Source organism: Grus americana, chromosome 2 (genome assembly GCF_028858705.1).
Source record: "Grus americana isolate bGruAme1 chromosome 2, bGruAme1.mat, whole genome shotgun sequence".
Taxonomy (NCBI): Eukaryota; Metazoa; Chordata; class Aves; order Gruiformes; family Gruidae; genus Grus; species Grus americana.
The window spans coordinates 160,400,484-160,419,011 of NC_072853.1; the positions used below are offsets into that span (position 1 = coordinate 160,400,484).

Sequence of the window (18,528 nt, forward strand, 5' to 3'; positions counted from 1 at the left end):
AGGCATTTGCCTTCTGCTTGCAGGGTGATCATGGGCTGGCAAGGCTCTTGCTCCTGTTGAAATCACTTGGGACCAGCCTGGTCTTTCTGTGCAGTGACCCACGTAGACGCATCTCTCCAGTCACGCATCCCTCATGTCCTGTGACCAAACCTGAAGGGGACCTGCCAGGGGTCTGTGCTGGAGACGATCCCAGGAACATGCTGAAAATAGCCAGATCTGGGTTTTCGTGCGATGCTCTGCATTTTATTTGGCATCTAGGGGCCAAGGTGAGACTCTCACATTAGTTTTGTGTCCTAATTTCTCTCATCTCATCTAAAACCAGGTCAATAATTGTGCCTCAGTTTGCCTGCTTCTAAAAAAAAAAAAAAGTGGTAATAATTCCTGTTCTATCAGGACATTATGTGAAGTTTTATTAATTGGTGGTTGCAAAAGACATTAAGATCAAGACAGAATAATTGCCTCAGTGAAGGTCATAATTAGACATGTACCAAGAGATACAGCTGAGCGCCATCTGTGATGCTCGTTTAATCTCATTCTTGTTTTGTGGGTGCTAAGGAGGAGAGCCGTTCTTACAAAGGCGACTGCTGCATTTAGCATGAAATTTAAGACTTTGTTACACTGACACCCAAACAATCCCATGCAAGGGATGTTACAAACATTGGAGAGGAGACAAAGGTTCACACTACGGTGAAGACAAGAAACGGACCTTGCAGTGGAGCAGGACAGACCTCTCTGAAGGGAAAGCGAGCGAGACCATCAGCATTCCCTGGTCTGGGAGGAGAGGCTCGCCTGGCACCCATTGGCTGTGGGTCAGCTCAGGGGCCAGCGTTAATCTGATCAAAAAGGTGATTGTGAAAACCTCATCTGACTCAGGCTGTGAAATCATGCTCTTGAATCCCAATAATTTCTACAGCAACCAGTTGTCACATCACAAAGAATTAGGATCTAAAGTTGGGGGGGGGTGGGGGAAGAACAAGTTGACACACTTTTGTGAATCCCAAATCCTGCTTTAGGCAAAACTGGAAGACTTCCCGTTTGAAAAATAATTATGTTTCTGTATTACGTGCTCTAAAAAATTCTTTGTGAAATGTTAAGGTCCTCGTTTCTAAATGTGGTAGAACTGGGAACTATCCCAGGATTATTAGAAGAATTTGAGAAAAATTGAAATTCATGAAGAAACTTTGAGGACAATTTCAAGAAGATATGCAACAGAATGATGGATTTTTGTACTCATAAAAGCTTATTGACCTCATTTTAAAAAGAGAACTTTTTTTATTCTTTTCTGCACTCTGTTCACTTTTCCATTGAATATTTCATGTAACCCGAGTTTTGAATTAAAATTCAAGTCAAAAAACCCCACAAACACACCACTAAAGAATCGATTGTACACACTAATCAAAAGCAAAATGGGATTTCATCTCTCATTGCCTCTTTGTAATCAGGATGCCATTTGCATACTATATTTTTCCAGCAAGTCATGCAGATTTCTGATTGTTTGCAGCACTCCTATCAAATCCTGACAGTGCAGTTGGCTCCCAGCTCTCCACAGCCTTACCACATGGTAGTAATAAAACTTCCACCTTCCTGCTAAGGAGGTGAGTTGACTCTGATTTCCTCCTTCATTACTTCTTATTCACTCTAATGATTATATTTGTAGGTGGCAATTACAGCCTTCTGAGCTTCTGCTTTCCATTTCCTCTATAAATTTAATAGAGTATTGTTTGGTTTATTTTTCAAATAAACTCTGCAACATTTCCAAGGACATTAAACCCTGTTATATAAGAGTTTTCTTTCAGCTAATGCAATATTGCATGTTTCTCTGATCTCTAATGAAGTTTTGAAGACCACTCTGGAATTATTCCTTTTTGCCAACATGCATTCATATCCCTTCTGTATTAACTCCTTCCCTCCAAGACAGTACCTGTTTCCTTTAGTCTATGATGCTTTTGCTTTTGTTGTCTCATCAGAATTAAAAAAAAAAAAAAAATCTCAAATGATTTAAAAAGAGCTTAAGATTAATACATGAAACAGAAAAAAGAAAAATTAAGAATAGAAAGAAAACATTAAAAGATCCAGCCTGGAAAGGAATTACAGATGCATAAGAAAAAGGCCGTGAGAGATCAGGCCTTTTTAAACCACACTAAGAAGTAAAATTGTAGTCTTCATTTTAAATGACTGTGATACTGAGAAAATGAAAAAAACCCCACGAATCTATCTGTTACTACATCACTTTAAAATCAGTATGTAGAGATAGTCTAGATCTAAATTACGATGTAAACCTTTTTTCTGCATTTTTGAAAAAGTGTTGGTACTTCTCAGACTGGAGTATAAATTACCAGATCTCAATAGAAAGGTATTATTTTCTGGTCCCCAGCCCAGACACTACAGTTTTAAAGCTTAATTGGTTACATGCAAGAATACAGTGGAAACACTCAAAAAAGAAACAAAATCTTGAAGCAAAACTCAGAGAAGTTTAAGGAATATGCACATTTGTTAGAGGTATCAACTTCTGCTTAATTGTATAATTTTGCTCTGTGTCTAACATATAAATCAGGGTATTGTACATGCTAAATGAGATTGTAAATTGTGATTTTTACATCTTTTTCTGGCACATTTGTGTGAAATATGGGAAATATTTTTCTGCTAATAGATTGGAATTCCAATACTCTGCCTGACAGACAGCAGTGGTTGCCCCTTGCTGTTGAATCAGTAACGGGTGAGACAAAGAGGGAATGTTTTCTTGGTGTAGCTTACATCCATACAGCCACTACAGTTGCAAAAGCGTCTAGGAGGCCTATCTACATCACAGGAAATTTTATGGATAAAAACATAGGGCACTTGATAGTTTACTTTGGTACTATATGATGCTTCCACTCTCATTGAAATCTTAAAAATCCTTTAAAAGTGAAAAGAGATTCCTTCAAAATCCACAACTCAGGAATTTGTTAACAAGAATTTTAAATAATTATAAACAAATGACAATATTTAGCTCTTATCAGCATTTTATGGCTGTGCTGTTCCATGTGACTCAAAACAATAGACTAAAATTTTGCCATGCAGAGCGACATGCAAGAGCTTTTATGGTCTTAAAACTTCTTATGGTTGGGGATTAGGGCACAACAAATTTTCAGTCATTATCTAGGAAAAAAAAAGGGGGAAAAAAAGGTAGTCTAATCATAATTTTCTGGTATGCAGACAATAGCTTGTTAAGCTGCTAGCACAAGCTGGCTGAAAGTGTGATCATTCAGCACCACGATGACACAGGTGAACACAGCAATGGCTGCAACCCCTTTGGAAGAACTGAACTGGGAACAACGGCATCAAATCCAGCTCTACAATATTTCTCAAAGTAGGAAACCCAGTTCGCAATGGAAAGAACAGAAATCAGGCAAAGAGGCTGGGGAAAACACAAGTGGTTGCCGCTGTTCTTGCTGGAGGCTGCAGAGCTAAGCAGACGTAGAAACACTGGTTTATTCCTCAGTCTTATTGCATTACGGTAGCTATGGTCTGGCTCTGCCTTGGTGGGCAAGGAAACCTGGCTTGTTATGTATCACCCCACCTCCAGACCCTGGGAAATCACAGCGGATGTGGGTGAGGGCTGCAGAGAGGCAGAAGCAGGGTGCCAGGTTGGAGCAGCACCTCCCTTTGTTTGCCATGGGTTTGAAGGAGAACATCTCCCACCTGTTGCTCGGTCTCTGCAGAACTCAGCCCACCTCCCAGGATACCAGGGCATGATTAAAGGTTTCTGCTGTCCGACCGGAGTTGGTTCCTGCTGTCCCATGCTGGTTGCTTTGCACAACAGCAGACCAGGAGCAGCTGTAACCTCTGCAACCCATCCTGCTGCAGACATTTGGAGTTTGTAGGCAGCTGGTACCCCAGCCCAACCTGGCACACAACAGCCAACACATACCTGGCCACTTGTATTTTACTACATATCCATCTGAAAGTTTTAATATCATCTTTAAAATATGCTGTTTTCCTCCACTTTTCTAATTACTGTTAATCTGTGGCATAGATTCCCCTGTAGACCTGTACCCACTGAAGACTGGAAAACAGCTGGTGCAGAAGCTATGCCATATGGTAGTTACTTATAGCAACATAAACTAATTGAGTGTTGAGGGCGATATAATCCCTGGATGCTTTTTCTTTTAGAAACTGCTGGTATGTCAATCTGATCACTTTAAAGATCTGCCCTAGTTCTTCAGTTCTTCTGGTGCAGAGCAAAATCCAGGTAGAGTCACCTCCATGTCCTGGCTGGTAACAACATTGCAGCCATCACCGGGCTGCTTTGGCCCAATTTGAAAAATACATTGTACCGTAACACCCATATCCCTCATGTACTAAAGGTCCCAAATCTCTGTCTAATGGAGAGCTGGCAGCCCAAAACATTGGTGCGAAAAGAGAGTCTTGTTAGTTTATCGTTCCTCATGCAACGCTGAGCACATGGAGCACAGATAGGAATATTGAAGGTCACTTTTCACATACAGGGATTTAACTTCCTGCCTGCTCTGCTGGAGGAAGCAGGGGACTTCAGCTCTGTGGGGGCACCCCTCGTCCCCAACCAGCCCTCAGCAGGAACTCGCCCTTTGCATTTCACAGTTCATTACCTCCTCTGCTTTTCCAGTCAAAGACCCGCTCTGACCTCTGACTGTTTCCAACTGATATTAGGATTTGGACTGCACTTCATTTTGGTTTTTTGTCTCTTTTTTTTTTTTTTTTCATTAGGAGAGATGACATACACAAATTATGAGCTGACTTCTGTCATTATTTCTAATATTCTTTTGATTTTGCCACTATTTTACAACAACGGATAGGCCAACTCTCTAGTGAGAATCCCATTTCTCAGCAGAATTTTCATCTCTTTCATGTAGCTTTCACTCGTTCTAATTTGGACAGAGTACATTTATTTTTGCTTTTTTTTATTATTTCTTACGGCACATACTCTTTATTCAGGCCAAGGAGCAGTGAGACAAAGAGGACAGCTATTTAAACAGCCTGCAGTTTTCGCACAATTTCCATAAGCAAGGCTGCACCAAAGAAGAACCAGTGCATCACAAAAAAAACCCTATAGAAATTTATTTTTCAGGTCAAATTGATAGAATTATGCACTAACATAAAATTTAGAATCATAGAATGGTTTGGGTTGGAAGGGACCTCAAAGATCATCTAGTTCCAACCCCCCTGCCATGGGCAAGGACACCCTCCACTAGACCAGGTTGCCCAAAGCCCCATCCAACCTGGCCTTGAACGCTTCCAGGGACTGGGCATCCACAGCTTCTCTGGGCAACCTGTGCCAGTGCCTCACCACCCTCACAGGGAAGAATTTCTTCCTAACATCTAATCTAAATCGACCCTCCTTCAGCTTAAAGCCATTACCCCTTGTCCTGTCACTACACTCCCTGATAAACAGTCCCTCTCCAGCTTTCCTGTAGGTCCCTTCAGGTACTGGTAAGCCACAATTAGATCTCCCCGGAGCCTTCTCTTCTCCAGGCTGAACAACCCCAACTCTCTCAGCCTGTCCTCATAGCAGAGGTGCTCCAGCCCTCTGATCAACTTTGTCCTCTGGACTCTCTCCAACAGCTCCATGTCTCTCCTGTACTGGGGCCCCAGAGCTGGATGCAGCAGTACTCCAGGTGGGGTCTCACAAGAGCAGAGTAGAGGGGCAGGATCCCCTCCCTCGACCTGCTGGTCACACCTCTTTTGATGCAGCCCAGGACACGGTTGGCAATCTTGGCTATCTTTCAATTTGGTTGTTCTTTCTGTCCTTTTAATCACTTTTCAGTTGCTCCACTCTCATAACATTAAGCTTGGTTATTTTCTTTAAAACATGTTTTTCAACAGAATTTCATGGACAGACTCAGATGAAGAAAACCACCGATTTCCCTCAGGGGAATAATGAGGCAAGTGTACAATTTATCACAATAGAGAGCTCCATTCCCTACACCCATCTTGTACAAGCAGGTTATGTGTATTTACCCTATTATATACAAAAACAGGTATTCTGTAACTTCTGAAAGGATATTCCAAAAGCTCCTACAGGGACTTTGTAATCTTAGAGCCAATGTGTTTAACTGCAAAGAGATCAGAAAAAGCCATCAAAACTATATATAAAATGATATAACTGTAGATCTAGAAGAAGCTCAGAAAAACTCCTTCTAATCCCCCCTTGCACTGAAATAGGATTGATGCTTATCACAACAACCTATGACAAAAATCTGTCTAATTCACTCTTAAAAATCCCCCGGGACAGAGATCCCTACAGTATCCCTGGCAACATGCCTTCACAGATATATTTTCCCCCAATATTCATGTACATAGTTTTTGTACAAATTAACCCAAATTCTTTTAATCTTCTACAGCATTGTACAGCCTGGAAGACTCTGACGTGAGTCACAGCCACCAAGCTCCATTCTACCAACACAGAAATGATATATTTTTGGTTTATCTGCAGTGAACCTGATCACCTAACTGCATTCTCCGTGTTTTATCATATCAAACTGCAGATATGATTTTATGGAGAAAAAACATAGCTCTCAAAATTGATTGAATTTACAGGTACTCTGTAACACTCGCACTCTTTTTCTGGAAATAATGTCAATTTAATATATTTCTTTTGCAACGAATATTACAGCAAGACCCTTGCATTCGGCACCCTGGTGCAGATCCAGAGCATCACCATTAGCTTCCACAGAGTTATTCCAGACTTCAGGTTAGCCTGGCACAAGTGAAAATCTATTCTGCGATATTTGAAGTGCTAGTATACTAATTAGTTATTAAAAATGCCAGCATAATCAGAAAGTGGGGACACAGATCTCCAATACAGTATTTAACCCGAGGCTACTGTAAATGACTTTGGTGCAGAGAAATAGAACTGATGTACAAGCAATAAACCCTAAAAGCTCTGTTATACAACTTTAAATACACCATTTATTGGAAATATTTGACTCAGTGATACACTATCTATTTTCAGATAGCTACCAAATGCTACTTTTATACTCTGATACTGTTTCACATATTTTATTTGTCAATTTTTCATTTTTATTCACGTACTCTTGGTTAAGCAGAGGAGTAGCTAACTAATTGGGTTTAATTTGGTTGCGAACTGGGTAGCTCTTTTCTCACATAAGGTAATTGAAGAGATAACTGTATCCCTGACAAAGCAGTGGCAGTAAAATAATAGTGGAAAAGAGAAGAGATTCTACCACAGCAGCTGATTAAATTTTGTGGGAAGTTGCACATCTCAACTAAATCTGCAGAGATCAAAAGACTTAGTCTGGATTTAAACTGCTGTAACCGAAGACAATTTGTGCTCTCAGGTTTGCTATATAGACTGCAAGTCTATTTTCAGGAAAAGTTTCATATAAATTTTAATAATCTCTTTAATCACATAGCCAAGCAGACCTGAACAAGCCACTCTCAAACTGTTGTGATGCAGATAAACATTGCCTTATCTTACAAGATTAAAATACTGGCAACAGCAGAGTATGACATTTTTATTTTTACTATTATCTCAAGTATGTAGAAATCATCCAACGACGATTGAATGATTTCACCCAACAAAGTAACAATCTCATCCAGCAAAGAATGAATTGCAAGAGACTGCATGGAACTAGAAGCAGCTACCTAAAATATTATAAAAACGGTTCAGACTTATTTAAAATCTTCCCTCTGACTGGGAGCAGGCTGGCATTATATCTGGAAGCACAGTACCTAATTCTAGAAAGGAGAATTTGCTTTTCCCTTATCGGCCTGAGCTGAGCTAGCATCGAGGTCCTGCCTCCAAGCATGATGCCAAGAGAAGCATCAAGGCTCAGAGCTCTTCCTGAAGCAACAGACTTTTGAATAAGACCTCTGTGAAAGAGGAGTGCAAGCTTCAGGGCAAACACAAACAACTTCACTTGCCAAACACCTCTTGACTTAGAGTACTGGCAGCTGCTGGCTGGCCAGCGACATCAGGATGGACATCTGGCTTCCTTCCACTGCCCCAAGGAGATCACTGACCACAGTAAATAATATTCTGTTTTCCTTCCAAAAGCCATCCTGAAGCCTGAATGATGGCAATCCAAAAATTAGAGGATGACAGGTGTTGGGTTTGGCTGGCAGCCCCCTTCCGAACAACCTTCTGCAGAAAGGGAAGGTTAAAGACTGGGCTAGAGCTGGCAAGGTTTATCGTGGTGCGGTGCCGGATTTTGAAGTCAGTCCAGATAACAGCACATTTTAAAGTTTTCAGGAGCTTGCTGATTTCTAGGCAGGCATTCGCAATGTGCATCATAAATGGTTCAATTTTCCCTGACCTTAACCAAGAAGGGCCAGAAGCCTGTTCCTGGTGATGCAATCTATAACGTGAGCTTCCCTATGACACAGGAACCTCCACCAAAGCAAGAAGGTGAGAGAACTTCTACCAAACCTTTCGTGACATGACCTGGTGAAATTTAAGACTCTCTTTTCCTCTGCTTAATGTGAATAAGGCAAAATAATGGTGCATCTAGTTCATCTTCCTTGCAACAGAATTATGTATGGTGGAAATATCCACTTAAAACACACGGCTGAAGCCAAGTTGTTTGTTCTTATTTTGACTGCAACTGAAATGGCCACATTTTATGCACATTTCATTTAAATGAGCATGCAAATACAGGTGCACCAAAAAATACCTACATTTTCAACAGGCAGCTAAATAACGGCTAACTGGGAACTCGGGGCTAACTGCCCCAAGTACTACCCCACAGCTGCACGTACTGAAGGGGCACCACTGACTGATGTCCAATATGCAAAACAGAGGAAAGCCTTCTGTTATAATATGGTGATGATGTCACTGAAGCACTGCACTGGCTTCGCTACCTCACCTGAACAAGCACAGAAACGAGGGGAAAAAATTCCACGCAGCTTCCCCAAAAGCCCTGCATAACATCAGCATGTACTTGAGGACAAAGTAGTAATTTTTTTTTTTAGACTTTTCTGCATTTGTGGCACAATCTGAGGCCATTTCCCAGTTCGAAGCGTTTCCCTACCCTCCTTTACCACACAGCAGATGTATAGAACTGCAAATTTATCTATGTCCATGAAACATTTTATTTGCCACTGAAAATGTGAAACTTCTTAAAAACAAAATGGAATATGTATTCACCACCCCAGTGAGTCTTCATATATCTTGTCAAAAAGGAATCATTTGCAGTCCTGTTAGGTCTGGCCCCTCTTACTGTCTGGAGCCTTGGCTTTAGCATCCTTTTGGCAAGAGATTAATTCATCCCGAGTATCTTAAAAAATTCAGTGATGACTCAGTCTAATTCTTCATCTCATCCTCCCCCACCAGGTCTTGGAGCTACTAATTACTGGAAAAGGTTAGCCCTACACTGTGAAATATTAGGATATGTGATCTCTTCTGGTGACACCAAACAGGAATTTTAGGAGTTACTTGCTTTCAGCTTAATTACAAATGTCCCCTTCCAAATTCAGGCATAATTTGATCATCAAAGTTCCTGTTTCCAAGAAGTTCAGTGTTCTCATATTAGACAATGAAAAATTGAGCACGCACACAAATTAGGTAAGGCACTGCTTCGGCAGACATGTCTAACATTTTCCCAGGATTAAGACCACTTCTGAAGTCCCAGGATTAATACTTCTAAACTTAAGAAATATATCTACTTCACTTGCTTGAAATACTATAAGCATAAAAGATACCGCTCAAAATAACTGCTATTTGATTTGGCAGCTGCTACCAGGCACTGCATCTCTGCGACCAGCCATACATGTTCTAAATATACCCTCTGATTTTTGTGAGATGTAGATTAAATTATGGAAAAGATTTTTCTTTATTACTGTGGTCTCTTTCCTCTCTTTATAAAGTCTAGAAAAGGAACAGAACCACTAATAGCATGAATCAGCCAGTAGCTTTGAATGCATAGTTCTCATAAGCTCAGGGAGAGTTTCAGGGAAATATATGTGAGGGGAAATCGGGAGCCTTTACTAGATCTTGCAGCAAAAAATTCTGCAGTTTCATTGTCTTAATGACGCTGACATCCTGGCCTCTCCCACCAGGTGTCACTGCGAAGTCACATAAGAGGATCTGTTGGCGATAACGTAAATGCAGGCAGAATGAAGATTAATAAGGCATACGAGTCATCGCCAAAAAAGTCTTTTTTCACTCCTCCTCTTGCTCCCTAGCCAAAAATAAAGCATAGCAGCACTGCTGTGCATTAAGCTCAACAGAGCAGAGTATTAATTTTAAATTATGGATACGTATAGCTCATATTGCGTAAGAGTTTGAAACGCGTGAGCTGGGGCTGGTGCCTGGCTGCCAGATGTGGTTCTCGCTGACGTGAGGATGAGGAGATGCCCAGATGAGACATCACAGCCATGGTGTCAGGACTAAGTCTGGAATGGAGATGCTCACTTTGATATGATCTTCAGAGACTCACAGGACAAACCTTTCTGATTGCTCTGACAGTGACAGGAGATGAGGGAGTAACTCATGTGTAACTCTTCCTTTTGCAACCAAAGTCCTAAAAAACCAAAAATGTGTCCTGCAGACCGAGATGCAAAATAGCTTCTAAAGGACTATTACATCTGAGGACACACGCAGCAAAACACAAGGAACCCCCTCAGTTTCACACTCTGTGGGTGGGATAGGCCCATCTGTAGGTGAAAATCCTTCCACCGGTGACAGGAGCAGACACCACCGTGTCGCATCCTGCTCCCCCATGATTCCCAGGCACACGCTTAGCGGCATGCTAAGAAGCTAAGTAGCTCTCCAGAAGTCAAGTACCTCTATCTGTGACCACAGACTTGCTCAAAGGAGGTGACACCAGGAGAGGTCTCTGTCCTGCTCAGCAGAGCCACGTGAAGGGACCCCGGATTACCCTGCCGGGGTGTCCCCGGTCTGGCAGCAGCACGCCTGCGTGGAGGGAGGCCCTCCTGCCCCGTTCCCCAGGATTCGGCATCGCACACTCCCAAACGCGAGTGAACTCAGTGAGCTTCCAAACTGCAGCACAGGGACATCACAACCTTCTCTTTGTCCCTTAGCAGGACCACACAGGGGACCTCTGGCAGAGCCCCTCGCTGCCACCCTTTCTCACAACATCTGAACAGCCTCTCCAAGTGCCTCGCTGCAAATAAAGATGCTTTAATTACACCATGACACAATTTGTTTCTGTTGAAGAGCGCTGTAACAACGTGTTTAAACAAAATGAATTTTACCTGCACTTGTTAAAATGCACAATACTTTTGTTAAAGTACTATATATATAAAGAACATATAAATAATCTTATGCTATCACTTTGGAAGTACTTTGTGATATACCACCACTTGTTTTAAAATTATCTTTAAGCCTTATTATTGGTGAAACACATTCTCAAACCGACAACAATCATACAGCAAACTCAAATATAAAACACTCTTTGCCGGTGCTATGCATTTAAATGCTTAGCTGGTTTCGGCTGCGGAACTTTTAAACTCTCTTTTATAGGACATCACTCTATTTTAGTCTAAGTATCTATCAGGCACAGCTCTGAAAATGTTAAGTCAGACTATGAAAACAGTGTCAATGCTTATTTTAGTAATAAAAGCCATGTTTAATCTATGCTTTCGTGTTACAGTAATCTATGTATCAATCTATAACCTTCCAGCTAAATGCACTAAGTAGATTAAGCTCTGATTGATTTGAAATGTTTTTCACTATATTATCAAAAGTCTACAGATCAGCATAAATACCTCGAAGAAATTTTTTCCCCTTTGGCAGATTTACAAAAGCAGAGCTTAAGTGGAATTGAAATGAACTTCTGCATTTTTCCAGGGCAAAAAACCTGTCAAATCTACTCTCCATCTACTCTGCTTCCGGACTTAGTAAAAACCTGTGATTAATAGTACAGAGCATCTATTCTGTCGTGACAAAAGCAATCACGTTATGAAGAAAAGTGTTCCCTCTGGCTCTACCATTCATATTAAGCATCCGGAGTTACCCCGAATGGTGGCACTGCGGGGACCGCGATCTGCGTAGCTGTGAAAGGGCAGGGGGGATTTTTGTTGGTGTGCTCTTGCCGATTACAATAAAAGACCTTAAAAATTGGCTTCCTCAAATAGAAAACACCATGGGGTGGTATTTATTTTTTATTTTTTTTGCGCTGCATTTAAGGAAAGCGAGAAGCAGGTCGTGAGCTGTCACAGTAACCCGGCGGGCACTGCGGGGAGGCTCAGCTGCCGCTGCCGGAGGTGGTGAACTTCAGCAACAAAAAGAGCACGGGAAGGAAGAGGAGTGCGCTGAACTCTCTGTGATCCCTTTTCAGCGTTTCTCGCAGCTCCTTTGCAGACTATCTGCTGGAGATGGCTGCACAGATGGAATGAGATTTCTACATATGCTCAGCGTTCATCTCGGTAGCTAGCTGAGACGGCAGCAGTGAAAACAAATGTGGGTCTGAGCATCCCACCCAGCTCTGTTAGGGAGGTGGGGAAGACACGTCTACAAACGCCAGTGGGAATGGAGGAAGAGGGAAAATAGCCTTGAGGTGGTAAATTTTGATTCTTGCCCAGATATCAAGCAATTCCAATCAGCTGAGTTTGGATTTAAAACGTTGTTTCTGTTTATCCCACAGAAGAGGAGGCACCCCAGGAAAGGAGAGAATTTGGAAAAATAAAGTCGCTGGTACCAGTATGTTGGCAGAGCATCCCAGCTGCTGCTAGGGTAAAACTTCAGCCTCACTGACAACGATGCCTGAATTTCCATGGACTTCAGCGGGGAGGTGTCATCCCTCTCCCAGTGGTCCTTACCCATTTTCCACCACACAATACCCAATTTCTTCTTGGATCCCGCTCTGTCCATCCATGCATTCAGAGAGGTGACATCTGGACACCGCAGACCCAGCTGATCCCGTAGCCCCACAGCTTGTTCACGCGTCTGCCATGAATTCTCAGCCCTAACTCCAGTCCCAGGTTTGCCTCCACGAGGACTGCACAAGTGACGTAGTGCAAGAGAAGGAACCCAGCTCACACGGTCCAGCTCTGGGTTTGATTTTTGGATTCTGCGACTTGGAAATGTTTATATCTCAGGTTTTCCTTTGGGTCCTTCTACACCTTGCTTGTGAAGTAAGAGACATTTTTATTTTAATATAAACCGTACTTGGTCACAAAGTGACATTTCCAAAGAGATGCTATATCCAAATTTCTGCAAAACATACTCCCAGTGAATAGCAGGTTCAGTGGTCCGACTCTGTATATGCCGCTCAGAGAGGTTACAGAATTTGGCTTGGTATAGCCAGACTGCATTCGATCATACATTCATTTCTTATCCCAGTACATTAACATAAAGTTAACAAGGAAGTTCATTATAAAGGACAAACCTGGAAGTCAATGTCAGCCAAGAAATTGCCTGAGCCATCCCATAATTGAATAAAAATATGCATCAGCAAAACAAGTGTCATCACGGGCTTGGAGTTCACCGGCTTGACAAACTCCTCTCAGCACGGTGCTGTGCGCGAGACTCTATGAGAAGACCTTATGTACTAAATGATGTTTAGCAGCAAAATATGGGTACTAATATGCACATTGGACCTACAGGGTCAATCAGGCCTGCCCACAACTTCAGCAGCAAATTAATAAATAAAGAAAAATTAAAGAAAATTAGCATTTTGTAACTTCTTAGCCGCTCCTCTGGTTACAAAGTGCTTCACAAGGAGGACATTCACTTGCAAATATTCTGTGGTACAGTGTAATCACACATTTAAATATCAAAAGTAATCTAAACGGCTATCAGATTTTTCCACTGATGTGTTTGATGATTTTATACACTGATTTATGGGACCAGCTTCTCTGGGAATGGCAAACAAAATAATTTATTTTAATTCCCTCATTTTTGAGTCCAACAGCCCTAGCTTAGCTGTGATACAGAGTAATTTAGGAAGTGATTCATATTTTTACACCAATTAATGGTGAATGGCATTTTGCAAACTATTCTGTTCCATTAAGCCTTAAGGAAACTGGGAGTAGCCAACAGAGCATGGTTAATAGATGTATCTGGACGTTTCTTTCTGTAGAGGTAAGAAAAGCTTGGGACTGTGCTTGGACCAGCAGGAGAAAATGTGACTTTAGAGGGAAACTGAGTCACAAGAAAGAGACACTGCCAGGTCCCAAAACCAGGATCCTTGTGAAAAGGAACTTCTGGCAGCATTAGCCAGCAACAGAGCGAGCGATGAGGGATGCAATAGATCTCTCTCTATAGAGATATTTATTTTAATTCTGATAAAGTATTAGCTTAAAAGCCTATAACGCCCCCCAAAAGAACTGGGGATGGCTGGGATCCTTTCTCAAACTAGGGAGCAGGTGAGATTATTTTGCAAGCAGCCGCTCGCAGACACCTCAATGGCCATTTGCCAGCTGAAAGGACCAACGTGAAGCAGTGCTCCAGTGACGACCCTCTACTCCATCAGGCCCATTCTCAAGGGAAAGAAGCCAATTACTGTAAGGACCTGTCAGCTTTTAGAAAACTTTTAGGTAGCAAGATCTGGGCAGCTTCTGGGGCCCACCTAGTGCTGTGGAAGACAACCAATCAAGTAAAATTGTTTCCTCGCTTCTTCCTTTAAAATCCGCCCCCCTCCTTTCCTCCCCATTTCTGTCCTTTTCTGTGATTTGAAAACTGGCACGTCTATGAGTGATTGCAGGTGCCATTAAATAATGAAGCAGTTCTGTTCATTAAAGCTTGGTGATTTATTACCTTTGGACTAAGGGAAAGAAAAACAGCCTGAAAACAGAATTCTTACATCATTTCACATTATTTCCAGTGCAGCACTTCAGACAACTATTAAAATAGCAGATTTTCAGCTCCGTGGTCCACTGGTCCCCAGAAACGCAATGCTGAATGTCTAATTCCAGCCAGTTCTGTAAATCTAGAGTGTAACTTCAACTCATAACTAACTGCTGCCCTGAATGTCATGTCCTACCTTCGTACAGCCAGTCGCTGAGCCCATTGAAAATAACACCTTCCTTTCCTGTGGAGACCACTCGGATGGCTTGTTTCCCCACATGGGCACAGTAATAGATGTTATTCTCAAAGATAAATATCTGATTTGAAGGGAAAAAGAAAAAGAGAACAGCATTAAGCAGTGGCTCCATTACAAAATGTTGCATTTTACTCTTACAATAATCGGCAGTACAAAAAAAAAAAATCACATAGCACATTTTTATAGTGTCTTTTGTCAAAAAACGGATTTCCACAGCTTGGTTCCAATGCCATCAGCTAATAGAAAGATGCTAATTTACAACAAACCGAAGCCTTGGTCCTTTGATACAAGCTTTATTTTTCTCACTCCTGTCTTCATTTCAGAAATTGAACAGTGCAGTTAGAGGGCATGAAATGAAGAATGCCATCACACAGGATTTTGAAAAAGTGGTCCAGGACACAGTAGCAGTTTGCAGAACTGATGTTGATGCTATGTGGTGAGTGAACCAGCTACTGGAAATGGCTTCTTGCTTGTTTCCACCTGCTCCGGCATCCTTAAACCACGGCTGGCAACCAATTAAAGCTGAACCCAGTTTTTAACACAGATCCAACAAGATGACGTGTGCTACTGAACAGGGGCCGGTCCACGTGACTGCAGCACACTGGCCAACAAAGCACGAGGAGGTTGGTGTTTGGGCTGGGGAGCAGGTGCACGTGGTCCAAGGACCCAAAGGGATGTGCTCGACCTCCCGCTCTGCCCTGGTCCCCAGGTGACCTTCCTGCAGGAACCAGGGTGGATGGACAAAGGCACCCGTGGGCTCCCACCTCCCTGCCAGCATGGATGCAGCTGCCATAACCCCCGGCCTGTCTTTGGAAACCTCTCCCCTCCTGTTGCAAAAGTCGAGTGGATTCAGGTTGGTGACAGATTACATGACCAAAGTGTCACGGGACCTCGCGGCTCCTCGGGAAGGCAAGGGCAGGCCCACACCGAGGATCGCCAGCGGGTACCTAAGCCTGCCTCTGCAAACCCCTGCTCGCACAGCTGGTGCTGTCTGGGGGAAAGCTATTCCATCTTGGGGAAGAATTTATAAAATTATTACCAATCACAAAAATTTCAACTTGAGCTTATTAGGAAAGGAGCCTAACATAAGACTCCCAAATAAGCCTCGTATTTTTTTTTAAAGCCGATTTTATGCAAGTTGTTAGATCTACTGCTGTGAGAATGCTTTTGGGAATCAGGCTGTTTATTTCGGTGTTCAAGTGCTGATCAGCAAGCAAAACTTTAGCCAGCCATTTAAAAAGATATTGTTCCATGGCACCAGTCTTTATCATCTGGTTAAATGCTTTGTTCTGTGTATTGTTGTCATCGATGATACAGAGCCTGTACCCTCCTCACCCCAAAGTGAGTCACATTCTGCTCAAAGTAGCACTCTTGCTTTAAAATATTTTTAAACTCCATTCAGACTGCAAAGATGTATTGCACGGGGTATCAAAAAGCCATTTAGACTGAAAGACAAACTGTTAATATAATTTAGTAGACATTTACAGATGGGGTTTTATACACTTGAAGATATTGGAATAAATGTTAGGTATCTTTACAACGATACTAGGATGCAATTTCTCATGTTACAGTCATGAAAAGACAAAATTATGAAAAATATTTGCTTTCAGCTTCTGTTTCACATCCTATTACGGTATGTGTTTCACCTAAAGATGAGCTGGAAAGATTCCAGAAGAAAGCATAGATCCTAATTTAATTTTGGCAGCAGTTACAGTGAGTTTGCCTAAAGGTAAAAAATATGACTGAAACTGTAACTGACTTTTATTTCTTTTAAGCTAAGAAAAGCTGCATCCAATTAATACTTTTTGAAAGTAAACAATATGTTGTGGAAGATACTACTTTCTCTTTCCTAACTTGATTTTTAGTAAGTAGAGGAGCCAGATGAGGGAGGCCAAGTAAAGAATTTTATGTGTTAGCTAGTCTGCATATGGGAGGGTTGTTGAAGCTTAAATGTATGTAAAAATCATGAAGACTAAGCAGAATTAGGTACTTTGGGCCCAAACAAATCCAAGTCTCCATGTCCAAGAGCTAAATGTGCTGGGGGTGCTTGGGTGGGGGCTCTTCTGCGGCAGGCACACAGTCAGGTGGAGTTATTCAAGCAACGTGACCCTTCCCTTGCCCAGATCCTCCCAGCAAATGAAGGTTTTGCAATATTTTGTACTGCATTGAATTTTAAATTAATTTACAGGAAAAATAAAGCAGGTGGATTGACAACTTGTTCCTGCCTTTGCTTTGTAAAGCATTGCAATGTTGTCTTTCTTCACCGTTTTGTCTTTCAAAGCTTCATTGCGCTAATCAGGCTGCATGAGGTATCCGGTAGCTGCAATGGAAAAATAATACAGTGCTCTGACTTAAAACTCTCTTCCATATAATTCAGAGCCAAACTGCAGCACCTCATAGAGAATTTAAAATTATCCTCCTAACTACAGTGCCTTGTACCCTAAAAACGTCAACCATAATCAAGATAAAAGATAACTGAAGCAGCATAAGGAAGATGGCTGTGTAATGTATCTTATAAATTAAGAAGAAGCTTTTGAACTTCCGTTATTCATCAAAAATAAATGTCTTTGGATTACTTCACATTCCGGGTTAGAAAGATATTAGATGATGTTATGAAATACCTATATAATATTTTTTACTGTTTTGGTTTTATGACATCAAAGCAGTGCTTTCCATCAAATGATCACAATCCTTTCAGCTAATTAAAGGATAAGAAATTTTAGTAAATAAAAAAAAAAAAATGTACAGACATCACTTTCACATTATTTTATGCTTGCTTTTCATAGCAGTTCTAGACTAATGTAAAATGACAACAGAAGGGGTCAAGCTCAGTTTTATGCCTCTCTGTACAAGAGGCAAAGATCAGACTCAAAATTTGTGGTGTCTTCTCTTTTGGCACGCATATTTGAGCAAGGCTTTACCCCTGACATTCTTGCAATATATACACCTTTTATCATGGACTGCACATGAAGTCCAACACTGAGCACAGCTAACGGCATGAAAATAAACCTGCGTTATGTCAGGAAGATACCCCCATGTTGAATGCCACGTCCATTTTCATCATGACACATTCAATGCAGAGGAAAAAAGACATTCGGAAAGAAGAAGAATGCAAACGTCCATACATTGGCAGAAGAAACTGAAATTGCTAACTCTGTGGAATAAACAAGGGAGACATAAGCTCTACAAGGTAATGGAGAAGAAATAGAGAAAAGGAAAAGGATGGTTTTACCCTTCATTTCTCCAAAACAACAGGGAAACCAATGAAACAGAAGAAAGCTGTTTAAAAGTGGATAAAAATATTTTTCCTAGTGAAATCAGAATTAACAAGTGGAACTCCTTGCCACTGGATGTAACAGAACACAAGAACTTAATTCTCTTCCTGCTGAATGTTATAATAGATGCTCAAAAGGTGAAATACTTAACAAAGATAACTGGAAGATAAAGTGTTGTGGGTTTGTTTTTTTTTTTTTTTTTAAATGCATTCACTTAATCCCAGGGTAATAAAAAAAATCAGTGGCAATTTTGCTGTTGGCTTAATGTG

General features: G+C 41.5%; 1 protein-coding gene across 4 annotated transcripts in view; it reads right to left on the minus strand.

The window, feature by feature from the left end:
- The window catches only part of DPP6 (dipeptidyl peptidase like 6), a 508,492-nt gene that overhangs the window by 74,517 nt on the left and 415,447 nt on the right, over positions 1 to 18,528 (minus strand). For all 4 annotated transcript variants that reach the window (XM_054818789.1, XM_054818787.1, XM_054818788.1 and 1 more), the window contains exon 8: positions 14,925 to 15,045. In XM_054818789.1, coding sequence (XP_054674764.1) covers positions 14,925 to 15,045 — 121 coding nt within the window. The remainder of the gene's footprint in view (positions 1 to 14,924; positions 15,046 to 18,528) is intronic.